Genomic DNA, 19,444 nt, shown 5'->3' with positions numbered 1-19,444 from the left:
AATTTTGATAAATTTTATGAACAGCCTTTCCTCCAACCCAAGCAATGCTCCTCACCTTAGTAGCCATTAAGCTTTCCCATCGTGACACCTCGGTTATGTAATTATGAACTCTACTCTTCATTTCTTCTTTTTCTTGTATTGCTGCTTCCAATTCCAATGTGATTTGCTGCAAATGAAAAACAAATACAGACAAATCTAAAATGAATGCAGTACTCAATGTATTCCAGTTATGTTCACATAGCTCCCTTTGAGGAATAAGAGGAGGAAAGGATGTTTCACACGTCCTCCCTGGCTGATGCTGACTTGTGTTTGTGGATCTCTGAAATGGTACTCAGAGGACTGGGGGCCTCACCAGTAATTTCCTGCCAACCTGGCTGCAGAATAAGCCCCAGGGTGTGAGGAAGCGACCCTGCTCAGAGGCGCTGCACTGCTGGGAAACCTGCACCACACTGTTTCTGTCCCCACCACTCACTCCTCCAAGTACAGCTATTTAGGGATCAAAAACTAAAAACAGGGGCTGGAGTGAAGGCACAGCGTGTAAGGCGTTTGCCTTGCACGTGGCTGACCCGAGTTTAATTCCCGGTATCCCATATGGTCCCCTGAGCAATGGCAGGAGTAATCCCTGTGTGCAGAGCCAGGAGTAACCCCTGTGCATCGCTGGGTGTGACCCAAAAAGTAAAAAAAAAAAAACTAAACTAAAAGCATAACATCAAAAATTTCAGTTTTATTTTGTATGAAGTATATTGCTGACTTATGCAGTTTTTAAAATGCACCTCCTGAGCATGGCTAGTCTTTAAATGGTGGTCCTCAGGGGCCTCAATGCTACCCTTGGGTGCTTGGGAGCCTCCAGGGCTGCGCCTGGCGGTGCTTGGGGGACCAAGTAGTGCCAGGAAGTGACATGGGTTGGCTGGGCATGCCTAGCACGCATCACTGTGTACTACCTCCCGGTCCCTCGAGTGGACTTCTCAGCCACGCATCATCACAGGTCTCTCACACTAGTCCTGACCACGGATCTGGCATTCAAAGACTAGCTATGCCCAGGGGTTGCATTTTAAAAATTGTATACATCAGCAATATACTTTATACAAAATAGAACTGAAATTTTCAATGTTATATTTTTAGTTTTTGATCCATAAACAGCTGTGCCTGGAGGAATAAGTGGTGGGGACAGAAACAGAGTCGGTCACATCCAAAGTCACTGTCAGTGTCATCCCGTTGCTCATTGATTTGTTCGAGCGGGCACCAGTAACGTCTCTCACTGAGAGACTTATTGTTACTGTTTTTAGCATATCCAATACACACAGGTAGCTTGCCAGGCTCTGCCGTGCGGGCTTGATACTCTCGGTAGCTTGCCGGGCTCTCCAAGAGGGGAGGAGAAATTGAACACGGATCGGCCGCATGAAAGGCGAACGCCCAACCGCTGTGCTATCGCTCCAGCCCCACATCCAAAGTAAGTCTCTTAACTCCTATACTATCGCTTCAGACCTGCAATTAACTTTTTTTAGCACTGTCTGCACTGTAGTCCCGCTATTCATCAAATTGCTCAAGCAGGTACAGTAACGTCTCCATTGTGAGACTTTGTGTTATTGGTTGTTGGCATATTGAATACGCCATGGGTAGCTTGCCAGGCTCTGCCGTGAGGGTGGAATACTCTTGGTAGCTTGCTGGGCTCTCCGAGAGAGATGGAGGAATCAAACCAGGATCGGCCGCATGCAAGGCAAACGCCCTTAAAATTTTTTTTTTTTGCTTTTTGGGTCACACCTGGCAATGTACAGGGGTGACTCCTAGCTCATGCACTCAGGAATTACTCCTGGCAGTGCTCAGGGGACCTTTGGGATGCTGGGAATCGAACCCGGGTTGGCCCCGTGCAAGGCAAACGCCCTACCCGCTGTGCTATTGCTCCAGCCACCCCCCCCAAATTTTTTTTTTAAATTAAAAATTTTTGCTTTTTGGGTCACACCCGGTGATGATGCACAGGGGTTATTCCTGGCTCTGCACTCAGGAATTACCCCTGGTGGTGCTCAGGAGATCAAATGGGATGCTGGGAATCAAACCCGGGTTGGCCACGTGCAAGGCAAATACCCTACCCACTGTGCTATCACTCCAGCCCATGCAATTAACTTTTAATAAAATATTTTATATAGAAAAGTCATTAGACTTTTTGATATAATCCTTTAATATACTAGCCAGTATCATGCAGAATTAAGGCATTTTAAGTATTAAATACTCATAGATGTATCTCTTCAAAACCACTGAAAGTATGAATAATTAAATCATAAGTCTCTAAAAGTAAAGCACTGCAATTTGCTCCAGCAGTGACAATGAGGTCCTCACCCAGTGAAGTGACAATGATTCCAACCACAGAGAATACCATGCTCCCAACTTCAGAATTTTTTGCAACAACAACAAAAAAATGTAGGTGATAATGCTGCATCCACTAGAACTGTCCTATGCAGCCAAAGCTCTCAAACTTCCCTTCTTAAATGAATTTCCAGAAGAGCTTTTGACAACCCTAATGACTTTCTAATATTCCCAGTAACAGTTGCTGAGGGCCAGCCCATTGCCTTGACAATGACACCAGAACCATGTCTGAGGGCTAAGAGTCAGGCTCGGGTAGTTTTAGGTTAGTTCACATGGTTCCAGTGTGCCATTAACCTGCAGAACCACCAAAATAGAGCACTACTCTAAACCACATTACCATCAAGCTTTTTATGTTTTTTGCTTTTTGGGTCACACTGGGCGATGCTAAGGGGTTACTCCTGGCTTTTCACTCAGGAATTACTCTTGGCGGTGCTTGGGAGACCATATGGGATGCTGGGAATTGAACCCGGGTCGGCCTCATGCAAGGCAAACGCCCTACCCGCTGTGCTATTGCTCCAGCCCTACCATCAAACTTTTAAATGTGTATTGGGTACTTTAGATCTCAGTAATCATGAATACACTGTAAAACTCATAAAGCTTAAGTACACATTGTGCTCATACTTGGTTTTCTCTTGCCATTGTAGCCAGATCTTCCTGTAATCTTCTGGCTTCCTTGTAAGACACTTCTTTACATCTTCCGACATCATCAAGTTCTTTGTGAGCTGCATCAAGCTGGCACCGCAGGCTGGTGATCTCACACTCTCGATCAGTTAATGATTCCTTCAGCTGGCTGTTATGTGAGTGACGTGGAAATAAAATTAAGAATGCTTTCTGCATTTGGTTTATTTAAAAGACAATTGCTGTCCTCTGAGTTAAGTATACTAAGAGGACAATAAATTTTAATGACTGCCATTAAGACACTGATTATACAGGTCAAGCAAGTATTTTCGATTTCTATGCAAATGAAGCTATACAATAAAATGTTCCAAGAGTAAAACTTTCAAGAGTTAGGAGTAAACTTGATAACTGGCAAATATTTAGTTAGTACTTAAGTCCTCACTACTATATAAAAAACACGTATGAATGGGTATAAAAAATACCAACATTTTCTTGGAGTACAAAATGTAGTTTTAGCACAGTGGGCAGTGCAACGTGCCTTGCACGTGGCAGACCAGGGTCAATTCCTCCGCCCCTCTCGGAGAGCCCGGCAAGCTACTGAGAGTATCCTGCCCGCACAGCAGAGCCTGGCAAGCTACTTATATTTATATCGAGTATGTTTTTGGCATACTTGATATGCCAAAAACAGTAACAATTCTCACAATGAAGACTTTACTGGTGCCCACTCGAACAAATAGATGAACAAGGGATGACAGTGCTACAGTGCAGTGCTACAAAATGCAGCATTTTTCAAATGTGCTAAGTAGGCTTAGATGTAGAATATATTAAGTTTTGATAATTAGGGCACAAACAGGGTAAGTACAGTGGAAAGGGCAAGTAGGTATAAAGCATAACTAATAATACTACACGTGGTTAGAGAGAAAGGAAAGAATACATTTTCAACAAAAGACTGAGACAATGTTATTGGCAAGATCAGAAAAACTGATATAAAAATTTCCACTTGCCAGATTGCAAAATATTTGAATCTACTGCAAACTGCTTAAAAGGCAATCACTTTGCTGACTACTTACTTCAGAGAAGATTCATATTCTCCAATTGTTATTGTCATCTGGGCAAGAATTTTGTCCTACAGAAATTTAAAAAATATGATTTCAAACCATTCATGTAAAAAACTCTTTAGTTAAAAACTGTACAATTAAATGCATGTATATATTTCAAATCCAATTATGCAAACTGCACTATAAAAATTAAGGTCCAGGTAAGCTAATTTCCATGGCGTCATTATACTTCACATATTGGTACATTTTTACCCACCCTATGAACTTGAATGACTTCCATGAATTTAATGTATCTGATAACATGTTCTAAAATATACAATTTTATTTCCTTATTTATTTTTGGTTTTCGGTCGCAGAGTGCTCAGGACTTAGTCCTAGCTCTGTGCTCAGGGTTCACTCCCAGTGGGGGTTGTGGGAACATATGGGGTTCCGGATTGAACTAGGCCAGCCTCATCAAGGCAAGCACCCTACCAGCTGTACTACCTCTTCAGCTCCCCAAAGAGTAGAACTTTAAAGATTCAAATTATTGAAAGAAATAAAATGTGAATATAATAGGACTATGTTCCTGAGTATTAGGAACTCTTATGTGGAGAAATAAGACCAGTTATTTTGGTTTTACCTTCAGTTACTTTTGAAGTCAATTTTTTTTTTAACACAACACCCCTCACTTTGTTTCCCCTTCCTTCCACCTCTCTTTCACTTCAGATAATCTTAGTTCTTTTGACACTGTGCATTGGTTTTTGTTTTGTCTGCTTATCATTTTCATATCCTGTTACTGACATGGGTGAAACCATCCAATATTTGTCCTCTTCCTCTAACTTATTTTACTTCACGTAATCCTGAGATAGTTCTGCTTCTTGGCAAATGGCAAAACTTCATCTTTTATAATAGCTGAATAAAATTCCACTGTATAAGTATACATTATCTTTATCCAATCATCTAAGATGAAAATTTCAGGCGCATCCATATTTTACCTTTTATAAGTGCGCTGTGGTTAACATCGAAGTGGACAGAACTTTTTATTTTAATGTTCCCATTTTCTTCTGGTTGAAACCCCAAAATGGGATTGCTGGATCATATGATAGCTCTATTTTCAGCTTCTTGAGGATGCTCCAAAATTGTTGTGCCAATGCATATTCCCAATAATAAACCTTTATCCCTACGCCATCTCCCACACTTGCTGATGCTTTGCTCCCTTGTGAGATGGCATCTCCTTGCAGCAACCTGCATTCCCTAATAACCTGTGATGATCATCATGTTGTTCATATACCTACTCGCCATCTGCACATCCTCGTCAGTGTTTATTCAAATCTTCAGTCTCTGTTGACTGGATTGCTTGACTTTTTTCTGTTGTAAAGTTGTGAGCTTCATGTATACCTGGATAAAATCGGATACTATTGCTCTATCAGATGTATGATATGCAAATATTTTCACCCATAGGCTGTCTTTTCATTCTGTCCATATTTTCTTTTGCTGTACAAAAGCTTAATTTCATGAGTCCCAGTTGTTTACTTTTTTGTGTGCTTCTTTTGGGATAAATCTGGTGGTGCTCAAGACTATTCCAAGCTCTGGCTCTGTGCAAAGATCACTCCTGATAGTGCTCAGGGGGACATATGTGGTGCTAAAGATTTGAACCAAAGTCTTGGCTACACAGCTGTATGCAAGGCAAGTGCCTTATCTCCATTATCTCTTAGACTTCTCAATTGTTCATTTTTATCTGTTAACTTTCATGTTGGCATCAAGACTTCAGAAACATTTCTAGTGCCAATGTCACATAATGTCATGAACATTTCACTTTATGTACATTATGGTTTGGAATTTTTACAATGACATCATGAATCCACTTGAAATTTATGCACATGGGTAAGTATCCTAGTTTCATTCTCATAAGTGTCGCTATCCAACATCACTTGTTTGAGAGGATTCTGTCCACAGTGAGGTCTTGATCCTTTATCACATATTATATACATCAATGTGAGGATTTATGTTCAGGTTTTCAGTTTACACACTGCTCCATGTATCTATTTGTATTCCAACCCTACAGTTTTACTTGCCATAGATTTGCAAGTTGGTCAGAGAACACGGTGTTTCCATTTTCTTTTTTTTCTAAGAACTGCAGCTATTTGAGGTATCTTATGATTCCATATTAATTATGCATTTGCATTTCTTTAAAAAAAATCACTGGAATTTTGATTGCATTAAATCTATATGATGCTTTTGGTAAAATTGATATTTTGACCACACAAATTCTCCCTATTCATGAACATGGAATGCTGTTTCAAGTCTTAATGCCTCATTCTATGTCTTTGAACAGTAATTTAAGTTGTCTTAAAGTTATTAGGAGTCAGGTCTTTTACCTCTTTTGCTAAGTTTATTCCTAAAAACTTAATTCTTTTGGACATAACTGTGAATGAGTATTTTCTTAATTTCTTCTTGCTGTTTATTGTTTATATATAGAAATGCTACTAATAATTTAACCAAGTGGTTTTATAAACACTGCTTTGTGACTATCATTATTTCTAACAGCTTTCTAATAAAATTTTCAGGGTTTTCTCTATATATTATCGCCTGCAAATGATAACAATCCCACTTTTTTTCCAACAGGTACTTTTTGCTAATTTATTACTATCTCTATTACCAATTATTAATCTCTATCACTAACTTAAATAGAAGTGGAGGTAATGAGCAACTCTGTCTACTTCTAATTTTAAAGAAAAAGCTTTCAAGGAACTGCATTTTGAAATAACCTCTCTGTTCAGATTCTAGATTCTATTTGAGACACATACTTTATTAGCTAGATTTTCTTGCAATTTTGCAATCTTTTCTGTCTTCTCATCTACAGTCTCCTGAAGATAGTCCTTTTCTTTATCAATAGCACCAATGGTCTTTTTCATTACATGAGCCTCCTCATTCTGTGACGTCATCTGAAGATGCAGCTGACCTATAAATAAGAAGCCATCTGCGTTAGACAAAGCAGCGTAGAAATAGAAAAAAACAATATGTAAAAATTACTTACTTATTTTTTCTTCCAGTGCTTTAATCTGCATGTGAGCTGACTCAACTTCACTTCTTTTGATGGAGAGTCGGTGCTGGTAATCATCAAGTGACCGCTGCAGTTGCTCATTTACTATCCTAAGGAATCAGAAGGCAGAAGCAAACAGTACTTCTTACTCTGGCAGAAATACATTTTGAGGGGAGTAGTCTCATAGGCAGTGCTCAGGGGTAGGTATCATCATTCTTGGTGACAGTCACCCAAGCAGGACAACTCCATTCTAGGGCCCAAAGATACAGTTGCTCGGGCACGAGGGGTACCATTGGGGCCATACCCAGCAGTGCTTTGGGACTGCCCAGGGCCTACGTCGCTGAGTGGTTGCAGGGTTGGAACTCAGCATGCACCTCCTTTCGCTCCAGAGGGCCAGCAAGTAGTTCAGAGGTGGAATAGTGCCAAGTTCTATTCCCGGCTCCACCTCTCCCCCACGCCCAGCACTGCCAGGCCTGGGGAGAGCTGCATTGATAAGCCGGCACCCCACCATCAGGCCTGCTCCCATAAGGGCCAAGGACCTTCGGAATGTCCCCCAGCCACCCTGAGCACCTCTGGGGTTAGGAACCTCTCCAGATCACTCCAAATTCATGTTCTTCAGAATCGCCAGATTATTATTTTCTTTTTTTCTTTTTTTTTTTTTTTTTTTACTTTTTGGGTCACACCCAGCGCTGCACAGGGGTTACTCCTGGCTCTGCACTCAGGAATTACTCCTGGCGGTGCTCAGGGGACCATATGGGATGCTGGGATTCGAACCCGGTTCGGCCGCCTGCAAGGCAAACGCCTTACCCCCTGTGCTATCACTCCAGCCCCAGAATTGCCAGATTATTCTGCCGCAAGGTCCGTTTTGGGAATGACTGTGCAAAGACATGGTTCACAAGCTATGGTTCTGGATCTTATCAAACTGAAAACACATTCCAAGGACTTTCAGTACACTCACCCACAGGGCAGAGTTGGTGGCTCAAAGCGTTGGTGCACATACTGGAGGGCTGGGTTCCATCCCCCTCCCCACCAGTAGCAAACCTCAGAGCACAGACCAGGATGACAGCCCCTGAGAACGAATGGGTGTGGACCCAGAACCCAAACCAATAAACTTACCTAAGGGTATTCATTTCTGTTTTCCGATGTGAGTCACTATTCATGCAGCTAAGTTTATGAGCTTGGAAATTTACTTTGTGCTCTAACGACTCCATTGTTTCTTTCATCATTAGCATTTTAGCCTTTAACTCACATGTTTCATTTTCAAGCTACAATTTAAATTGCAAAAATTAACAAAAACATATAGTTTTGTTTCACTTAAACACTATTTATGGAAGCAAATTAAGAACACATATTAGCTATATTTCAAAATACTTTGAGGCTGAAGTGATAGCACAGCAGGTAGGGCATTTGCCTTGCACATAGCCGACCCGGGTTTGATTCCCAGCATCCCATATGGTGCCCTGAGCACCGCCAGAATTAATTCCTGAGTGCATGAGCCCGGACTAACCCCTGTGCAACGCTGGGTGTGACCCAAAAAGCAAAGAAGAAAAAAAAAAAACACAACTTTGTAAAATCATGAGTACAGGTTAGGCTTTAGGTTCACAATAGGTACATTTATCATTTATCATTTCCTCAATATCATTGAAATAAAAACTACAAAAAAGAAAAATGAATATATGTGTGAAAGTAATGCAATAAGAAAGTAAACTATTAGCATAGCAAAAATTTTGAGAATCTTTAAAAAGTACAAAATAGCCATAATAAATTTAAAAATCAAGAGCAGAAAACACTGTGACCCAAACACAAAAAACTTATACATTTTCCTGTAGTGCATAAAACTGAGTTATCACAAAGACATGCCACAGTTCTGAATGGAAGCACAATACTACATGTGTATCAAAATTTCTTCAAATAATTTTGAGTTCAATGAAATTTCAACCCCAACAACTTAAAAAAAATACAGGTCTGACTTAGATTTCATTCTAAAACTCATTAGGGAAAAAAGTCATTTAAGAAAAAAAAAAAAAGGAAAAAATTTGGAAGAAAAAGTGATTGCTCACTTGTCTTCAAGGTGGTAAAATAAGGGAAAAAACTCCTAGAACTAAACCAGTAAATTTCATAGAAATGAACAAGTACATTCATGCATGCAAGTGTAGAGAGTCACAGACGCAAACACAGGGGATCCCAGCAGACTGGAGACGCAGAGCGGCCCCGGCCCCTCGGCTGCAGAACACACCTGGGAGGTCTTACCACCACCGAAACCACGCCAACAAACATATACAAATGTACAGTGAGGAAAGGGGGTGTCACAGGGAGGTCAAGGAGGATAAATTCTTTAAAAACAGGGCTTGGAGGAAGCCCTTTAGAACTACTGTATCTTACATATCAGAAAAAGTTACGGATAAAATAATGTTTCAATTCAAGAGCAAAAAAAAAAAAATAGTCATACGTATTATCTTGTACTTAGAACCATAGATTGACCACACACATTTTCTCTCTTCCCACTGGAAACAGTGCAAGAATGATAGTAAGTGGTTGAGAAAAATACACACTCATAAGGATAGAGAACAGGGAAGAAATCAAGAGGGGAAGCTGAAGAGTGGAGAGAATAGTGACGTGGGTAGAAAAAAAGATACAATCTAAAGCAAAGTCTCTGAACCTGGAACTCTGAGATTTGTGAGAGCTGTTCTGTGCTTCACGCATGGAAGGATGTCCAGCAGCATCTATTAGCCTCTACCTAGCAAGCATAAGAAGGACCTTCTTCTCCACTTGGACAAACAAAAATTCTCTGAGGAGGAAGAAGTAATCTCATTCTGAACCACTCATCTAAGGGGATGACAGTGAGGAGCACCATTGAGCAGTCTGTGAATTTTCTGGAAGGTCAACACACAGAGGCACCGAGTCGTATGCTGGACACAAGAGCAGAATTGAATGAAACTGGCTGAAAAGTATTTGGGACCCTCAGAACTCAAATAGTTTCCAATTCTTTCTAGAAACTTCTCTTGGAAAAGAAAGAATAATTTAAAAAGTTAGAATACAATAAAAAGGTCAAAAGGAAAAGCAAAAGTCAAAGAAAAAATAAAGAAGAAAGGATAAGAACCCAAGACCTTTTAATACAAAGGTCTGTGCAATAAATACTAGCGGTAAAGAGAAAATATCTTTAGAACTTTTACCACATACAAAGGAATGTGGTAAAAGTTCTAAAGATTTTTAACTTTTTTTCTAAAGATTTTAACTTTATTTTTAAAGATTTAAATCTTTAGAACTTTTACCACATACAAAGGAATAGGAAACAACAGCATCAGAGCTCTCAAAGAAAACTGTAAGACAAGATGAGGGACAGGATTCAAATAATGTGGTGAGAATAATTTTTGAATCTATACTTACATTTACCTACTAATCATAAGTCATCTATGAAAATTGCATACTTTTCCAGACAAGTAGAAGATCAGAGTCAGCAGAGGGTGTGGGACAACCACACACTCCCACCCAGAAAAAAATAATAAAATTGAAAAAAAAAAAACAAAAACAAAAAACAGCACCTACTTTATTTATTACAGGCTCACCATAAATAGAATGGCAACAATAGAATGACTAGTAGTATAACTTCAGGACTTGATTTCTCTTGCATATTAACAAGTATTTGTTAGAAAAATCTATAAATGTGCACATAAAATAATACATTTTCTTCCTATTTATTATTTTATTTGTTTTTGTACACCCAGCAGTGCTCAGGGATGGTTCCCCGTTGTGTTGAGGGATGACGCAGTGCCAGGGAACCTGAGTCTCCTACATGCAGAGCATGTGCTCAGCCCTCTGGGCTGTCTCCTGGCTCCCCATGTACGCTTTCTGGAAACTGCTAGAGAAAGTGCCGAGAATGGGCAGTGTCCCCTGAGAGAAAGTATGAGGATGAACCCTATCACTGCTCCCTGCTCATCACCTGCAGAACTTTTCCGGGTGACCTGGAAGGAATCTAAAGGTTCCACTAAGTTCAGGAGAGAGGACGGAGATTCAGGGGAAGGCAAGGCAGATCCCGGCAAACTGCTGGCCCAGAGCTGCATACAGTGAGAGCCACCTGGAGTCATGAAGGGCGCCCAAGAACTCAGCACATAGAAAGCTGCCCAAGACCAAGGGGAAAATCATCCAAGCTATTGAAAACCTCTGGATTTGTAGCGCAGCCAAATTGGTATAATCCAAAGAGTCTCACTAGTAAAATAAAATTGGCTTAAGAGTAAATGTTACTCTTGTCTCACCAATGAAGTGTAAAAGCAAAATCAAAGGGCCAGAGAGACAGTATCGATGGGTGTAGGTGCTTGCCTTGCACATGGCCAATCCTAGTTCCAACTCTAGCACCACATATGGTCCCCCGACACCATCAGGAGTGAGGACAGAGCCAGGAGTCAGCCCTGAGCACCTCCAGGTTCGACACACCCACCCCTCTCCAATTAATTAAATAATGTAAAAACTGAGAGAATTATGCCTCTTCCATATGACATAACTGTAATTCCAGGAACTACACACTGTTTTCAACTGAAAAAGTAGAATTCACAAGTGCATTTGTTCTTTGGGTGCCACACCCAGCAGGGTTTGAGAGCTACTCGAAGCAAAACAGGCTTCCTACAAGCAAACAATGTGCTCAGTCTGTGAACCATCCCTGGGGGCCTTGATTTGCAATTTGACACAGTCTAAAATTACCAGGCAAAAGAAAAGCAGGAATAAACAATAAATGAAGAGAACAATACCCAAAATAGAAGCAGTAGACAAAAACAATAAAAATATAGTAATGAAAGCTAGACAAATGAGGCAGAAAAAAAGACTGTCAGACACGTCCTAAATTGTTGAGGATCCTATCTCGAGAGCAATGAGAAATGAAAGTGAATTTACTCCAACTGAATTTTTACTCCAAAGCTATATTATTTTCTTACAAGAGCAAATCATCATCATTGTTAGTACTGAGTGCTTACAACATGTCAATGATTTTTCTATGTTCTTCACACGTACCGTTAATCTTTAACTTAAGCTTCATAATGTCCCTCAGAAATAATTACTAGCACTATCGTCCCTCCAAAAAATAAAATAATTAAAAAAAAAAAAGAAAAAGGCTGAAATGATAGCAGGGCGGTTGGGTGTTCGCCTTTCACTTGGCCAACCCGAGTTCGATTCCTCCACCCCTCTCGGAGAGCCCGGCAAGTTACCAAGAGTATCAAGCCCGTGCGTGAGGCAGAGCAAGGCAAGCTACCTGTGCGTACTGGATATGCTAAAAACAGTAACAATAAGTCTCTCAATCAGAGACGTTACTGGTGCCCTTAACAAATTCCTACTTTTAAATAATAAAACTGAGAAGTGGAAAATGTAAGTAACTTGAAATACAAGAAATTGGTGGCAGAAACAGAATTAATCCAAGTACTTCATATTACTTCCTCCTAACCAATATTATACAATTTCTCTCACATTTTTATTTTTTAAAACCAACAGTATATTAAAAATAAAAAAATATTCATACAACATAATACGGCGCTAACTCAATTTGATACTTACCTGGTGATTGACAACTGTTAAATGTTCGATAGTTTTCTCTAATTCTGATTTTCCATAATGACTCATTTCCTGGAGATTCTGAAACAAAAATTTAAAGATATTTATTGATATCAGATAGTAAGATCAGTTAAGTAAATTATGCAAATCCACAATGTTTTTTTGTTTTTTTTTTTTTTGCTTTTTGGGTCACACCTGGCGATGCACAGGGGTTACTCCTGGCTCTGCACTCAGGAATTACCCCTGGCGGTGCTCAGGGGACCATATGGGATGCTGGGATTAGAACCCGGGTTGGCCGCGTGCAAGGCAAACGCCCTACCCGCTGTGCTATCACTCCAGCCCCCCACAATGTTATTTTTTATATGAAACAGAAAAATTTTAGAAAACCATTAGACATTTTATAAAAATGAGGCTTTGGTTTAAAATGAAGAATGACTAGGTCTCAAAAAAAAATAAAAAGAATAACTGGGTCTCATATTTTGTGGGTACGTGAGTGTTAACAAAACAGATTAGTACAGATTCGTTTAGAAAATCAGAGTCAATCCATCAGCATAAATACAAAGGGAGAAACAAAGAGAATAAGAAAGTTATTCTTACAAGAGAGGTTAAGAGGAACAAAGCATCAAGAAAAATATGATGAGAGAAAAACAGAATAAAACATTGGGTCATGCAAAAAAAACAGCGGTTTAAGCACAGTGTAAAAGCTATGTTTTCTGGTTATATTATCTCATCCAACCCATACTAATGTCTCATATATGTCTCAGACAAGTGACGTATATTCTGGAGAGCTTTTCTAGGAAAGATTTATATTTCTGTCCAGTTATTTATTACTTAACACATCTGATGTTTGGATTATGTTTGGTTGAAAGGGTGACTGTGCTGCTGTGTATTTATTCATCCATCAAGACATTCCACAGTAATGAGTACCTACTACATGTCAAACACCAGACATTAAGTGGAATACAGTGGTAAGTAAAATGGATAGTTTCTGACCTCAAAGATACTGTAGCTAGGTAGGAAAGATAAAATCCCAGAGGACAAAATAAAATCCATGAATATTCTGCTATGAAAAAGAAACCTTATGCCAAAATCTGAGAAAATCTAGAGTCTAGGGCTTATTGTCTGTTTGAGGAAATTATATTTATCTGTCTCAAAAAAATGATGGGGTGTAGACAGGCAGGGCTTGGGGGAAATAGAGAAAAAAACCTACACGCTGAAATAGACAAGGACCAACCACAAAAATTCTCAAAAAGTTTATGAATTCTAGAGATGGGTTCAGATTTAGATCTTTGAAAGATGACTCTGACTTCATTTGTGCAATGTGGATTTGAGAGGGACGAGACTCTAATCAAGAGACATAGGAGAGAGAATGGCCAGAAGAGAGTAACAGTGAGGGAAAGAAACAGATTCAAGAGAAAACAAAGTGATCTTGACTCCCGGGATTATCGCTTGGCGATCTTGGGTCAAGACCACTCAAGCTCACTGTACTTAGACCTCGTCTGTAAACCTTACCTATCTGAAGGCTATTGGGAAATCCCATTAAGACTGTCCCTTAGAGATAGTAGAGATAAAGGCCAGAAGGATTGCTCCACATCTTGGAAGCCGGCCTCATATGCTGGGAGAAAAGGCAGCTGGGACCACTGAGTAAATGATGCTTAGAGGGCTCGCTCGGGATGGGAGATGAGTGCTGAAAGTAGACTATGGACCAAACATGATGGTCACCTATACCTGTATTGCAAACTATAGAGATCAAGGCGGCTGGCTCTGTTTTAAGCAGAAGACTAGTAAACTCATATTCTATCTCCTAAAGTCGAAACTGTAATGTAAATGTTACTTTTCCCAAGATTTTAGTACTACTGTACTTTTTTATTCCCATTTTTAAATTTCTTGGTCATTTCAATGAATATGGAAAGGGATAAATTAGTAGCTTGTGTTGAAAGCTGCCAACTGCACAGAAGTTTCCCACTTGGTAATTTCAACACTTACTTTAATACAAAAACACTTTCTGGAAGACAATGTTCCAAAAAATCCTTACTTAAAACTTTTTTTTTTTGTAAGTACAGAAGAGAGGTTTGGGGTCACACCTGGCAGTATTCAGGGGCTTTCCTGGCGTACTGCTCCGGGGCTGCTCCCAGAAGGGTCTGGAGGACCATACAAAGCAGGGACCAAACCTGGTCCTCATACAGGCAAAGCATGTAACCAGACCACTAGGCTATCACCCTGGCCCTAGAAGCATTCTTAAACTGCATTGCTGCGGCAAAACTAACCAAAAATTTATTACATAAAAACTACATTTATGATACTTAAGTGTTCTTACTCTTCATTTTAGCTACTAATTTCAACACAGTAATTTATTAAAATTATTCACTGCAAGTAAACTATGAACTCTAGTAATAATAATTAATACTGAGTTCTTATAATGTGGTTGGCACTGCTAAGTGCCCTGTGTATTAATACTATTTTATAGAAATTATAAAAGGAAACAAACATATACCAAAAGAAAAAATAAATACTACTTCATCAAAATTAAAAGCCATTGTGCTTCAAAGGACACATTAATAAAAAGACAAGCCATATAAAGGGGCTAAGTTTCTGAAAATCATGTAGCAGGTAAAGCATGTTAGAATATGTAAAGAATGCTTAAGTTGATACAGAGAAGGGACCACCAAGTCAATGATGGTTGGAGGGATCGCTCGGGATGGGAGATATGCGCTGAAAGTAGACAAAGGACAAAACATGATGGCCTCTCAGCATCTGTATTGTAAATCATACTGTCCAAAAGCAGAGAGGGAATAAGAAGGAAAGTGCTTGCCATAGAGACGGGGGTGCTGGTGGGAGGGACACTGGGCACACTGGTGTTGGAAGATGTGCACTAGTGGAGGGGATGGATGTTCCATCATTGTATGACTGAAACTCAATCATGAAAGCTTTGTAACTGTATTTCACGGTGATTAAATTTTTTTTAAAAGTCTGAGAATTCCTAAAATAAAGAATGCTTCAAGTTGAAAAGTGTAAGAATAATTAATACTGAGTTATGAACTCCAGTCCATATTTCTACATATTTTCGATGTTTAAAATACAAAGACGGCCCCTAGCAGCAGGCACACGCAGAAGCACCATGTCTCAACGGGCCCCTTCCCCATTAATCCGGCCCTGATCAAGCTGCGCATTCTCAAGAGTCACTTCACAAGAAAAGCAAAGATCTTTTTTCCCCTCCGATAAATTACCTTTTAGAAGACAATCTGAATACTTACTTTAAACTTTCCTTTTAAAGCTTCGTTTTCAGCCATAATCTTTCTTAGATCAGATATGGCAAGTTCTTTCTCCTTCTCCATAAGACTAATAATATCCTGGGGGTCCGGGATGGGGGTAGACCGTCTCAGGACAGACAATTCTTCCTGAGCCTAAAAAAATTTTAAGATATAAGTAACACTTACACACGCCGACCTTCAAAATAAAAAAAGTAAATTTATGCCACCTTTGCTCTCTTCCCAACATCCCTACAAAATGAGAGGCTAAAAGGGTTCAAATAGGGGGCTGGAGCAATAGCACAGTGGGTAGGGCGTTTGCCTTGCACGAGGCGGACCCGAGTTCGATTCCCAGCATCCCATATGGTCCCCCGAACACCACCAGAAGTAATTCCTGAGATGCAGAGCCACGAGTAATCTCTGAGCATCGCTAGGTGTGACCCAAAAAGAAAAAAAAAGGGTTCAAATAATAGTAATGACACAAACAAGAGTAAAGGAGACTGAGGGACGGAAGCCAGCTGGAGAGGGACAACTAGGAATCACGCAGACTCAAGAAAGCTGAAACCTAAGCCCCCAAAAAAAGGGGAGAGCGAAAGATTAATTTACATGGCAGACTCCCCGCAAATGTCAACAGCCTTTTCACCTTAACCTCTGAATCTGCATACCCTTCTGTGTCTTAAAGTGGTAGTGTGATTTCAAGCGAGATCAGTGTAAGAACACATTTAGTAACAGACATTATGCTTTGTTCAGATTCACTCTGAAAGGTGAGGCTTGATAACTGGGCCAAGCTGACAGATTTACTCTTTCCTAGAGTTTTTCCACTCGAGGTCAGTTCTTAATATCCCATGTATCCAAATAGGAGACGATACCATTTGATAAGCATAACTTAAAGTATCTGAATCCAAAAGATAAAGTTGGCTCAAAGTTGGGCTGAGATCAGTCCCCAGTAATTTTATTTATTTATTTACTGGCTTTTTGGGTCACACCCAGCAATACACAGCGGTTACTCCTAGCTTTGCACTCAGGAATTACTCCTGGCAGTGCTCAGGGGACCAAATGGGATGCTGGGGATCAAACCCGGGTTGGCCACGTGCAAATGCCCTACCCGCTGTGCTATCGCTCCAGCCCTTCCCCAATAATTTTAAAGGAAGATTATATCTCTGACATGGCAGACATACATATTAGAAAAGAGGGAGAATATACATGGAAAATAACAAATCTTTTCTTTTAGAACATGACAATAGACATTACTGTTAATATTCTAATTATAAAGAAAAGTCACAGAATCCGCACATTAGTGATATAAAGGATATACTTTCAATCATAGTAGCTGGCTAATTTATAATTTCTTACTTCGTTATATAAGACACTTAGTTTATCTCTTTCAGCTGTCAGTATCTTGACATTGGATTGTATATCCTCCATATGTTTTTCAAATCTTTCTAGCATATATTGAAGTTCATTTCTTTCTCTTGTGATTGCACTGATTTCTGAATTATAATCACCCTGAAACATAATTTTAAAATAGAATTTACTATTTGTTTAGTTACAACACATATTAACGGGGAAAAACCCAAAACAAAACAAAGAAACAACAAAAATCCAAGCTCCTGGACACAGAGAAATAACTGGAGATTATTAGAGCAGGAATGGGAAGGGGTGGGGTAGGTCAAATGGGTGAAAATGCGTGAAACTTCCAGGTATAAGCTGTGGTGGCAATCCACGTGTAGCATGTGATCTATCAGTAATAATAATACATTTTATTTTGGGAGGAGGGAGGAGTCCATACTCAGCGGTGCTCAGGGGTTGCTCTGGCAGTAACAAACTGGATCAAACCCAGGCTCTTCAGCCCCCATAATACTATGTTTTGTATTTGAAAGTTGCTGAGCATAAATCCTAAAAGTTATACACACTCTCTTTCTCTCTTTCTTCCCCTCTCTCTCTCTCATTACTAGGTACAGTGATGGACGCTAATCTGACTTACCATGGTAATCATTCACAATACATACAAATATGATATGTAGTCTATCTAAAACTAGCATGTCATAAGTCAATTAAAAAGAAAAGAGAGAAGGGGCTGATTTCTGGGACCATCCCAGGCATTCTGGAGCCAGGATGTAATCAAGGAATCCATGTTTTGGACAAGCAAGTTACATAACCCGAGGCACTGCAACTACACTGTGAGAAATGTGCCCCCACTGACTGAGTGACCACTTGACAGGGATTTATGGTAAGGACTCAGGGATAAGAAGCAAAAACTGAGTTACAAGTGAACTGAGTCCTACGAGCTAAACTTGGATCTTTCCTGTGATCTGACTGACACCACCCAGCTTCTCGTGAGCACTGACAGTGACCTGGTAAACAATCTTACTGTTTATTGCTAAACAATCTTACTGCCCTGCTAGAAAAAACTAGACCTTTCTTATTTATTAACCACAGTTGTGCCCACACTGAAATAAGAATTAAACTTCAGGCTACATGTCCTCCACATTTTTCACATCTCTGTAAGCATATGCTGAAGTTCATCTCTCCCTTTTATAAGATGAATTTCTGAATTGCAATTACCCTGAAGCATAATTTTAAAACAGACATTATCATTTGTTATAATTATCACCACATGGTTGTCATATGGATGTCGATGATGAGGCTGAAAGATGCCAACAAACAAAAAGAACACACGTCCTTTTTATGTAATTAAGGAACGCAACTTTGGTTCCCAGTGACAGCAGAGGAGAGTGGTGTCTGGACTGGGGCAAATTTTCCAGCCTTCCCTTCAGAGGAAGGGACATGGCTGCTCGAGATACAACTACTGTCACTCTTCTGGCTTCCATGTCACTCTCCTGGCATTGCTGGGACTGGCCGAATCTAAAGTATGATTAATCTCTAGACCAGCAGCTAGGTGCTTCTAAGACAGAACTGGCAAATTCAAACAAGTCTGAAATCAAAGAAGACTTTACTGCTACATCCCCCAATTTTATCTAGTTGCAAATAATGTTAGGGTCACAACACCCTTCAGGATTCCAACACTCCAAGCTGAAAATAAAGGAAAATCTAAGAAATGGAAATGATACTTGTAAAACTAAAAACAATCAAGACCTAAATTATATACACCGATTTTAATCTCTCATAAACCCTGGAGAACTGACATACCTACATCTTTCTTTAGATTATCAACTTGTAAATGTGGTATATTGGACAAATGGACCCGCCCAGTACCCACGTTCCAATGTCTACGGCACCTGCTGCAAGATAAAAACGGGAGGCAACCGTGCACTCAATGTGATCCAGCTGTCCCATGTGACACTCGGCTTTCTGAATGGTGAGAGACAGGGAATGGCATGAAGCCAGGCAATATGTGGAAAAGCGACTTTGAGAGAAAAAAATGCAGCTGAAACCTAAAGGCCAGGAAGAGGGAGAATATTTATATAAGCATGCACTCCTAATTTCAATTATTGGAAGGGCACGCAATTCTACCATACATATAATGAATGATGACATCATTCCTTAATGTCAGTAATGTTATATTTTCATTCAAGAATTAGTATGTTATACTTTATTCTTAAGTATTTTCTGAATTAATGCAGTTTCCTATAGCAGGGTCA

At 39.8% G+C, this 19,444-nt stretch overlaps 1 protein-coding gene across 1 annotated transcript in view; it reads right to left on the bottom strand.

Annotated features, from left to right (window-relative positions):
* Positions 1-19,444, bottom strand: part of CEP135 (centrosomal protein 135) — a 69,430-nt gene that overhangs the window by 15,423 nt on the left and 34,563 nt on the right. The window contains exons 12-20 of the mRNA XM_055138301.1: positions 17,196-17,348; positions 15,849-15,998; positions 12,598-12,675; positions 8,176-8,324; positions 7,054-7,169; positions 6,824-6,978; positions 4,050-4,105; positions 2,983-3,151; positions 56-166 (exon numbers count right to left, since the gene is read on the bottom strand). Coding sequence (XP_054994276.1) covers positions 56-166; positions 2,983-3,151; positions 4,050-4,105; positions 6,824-6,978; positions 7,054-7,169; positions 8,176-8,324; positions 12,598-12,675; positions 15,849-15,998; positions 17,196-17,348 — 1,137 coding nt within the window. The remainder of the gene's footprint in view (positions 1-55; positions 167-2,982; positions 3,152-4,049; positions 4,106-6,823; positions 6,979-7,053; positions 7,170-8,175; positions 8,325-12,597; positions 12,676-15,848; positions 15,999-17,195; positions 17,349-19,444) is intronic.

This window comes from Sorex araneus, chromosome 5 (genome assembly GCF_027595985.1).
Source record: "Sorex araneus isolate mSorAra2 chromosome 5, mSorAra2.pri, whole genome shotgun sequence".
NCBI lineage: Eukaryota > Metazoa > Chordata > Mammalia > Eulipotyphla > Soricidae > Sorex > Sorex araneus.
This window is presented reverse-complemented; position numbering and strand designations above follow the sequence as displayed.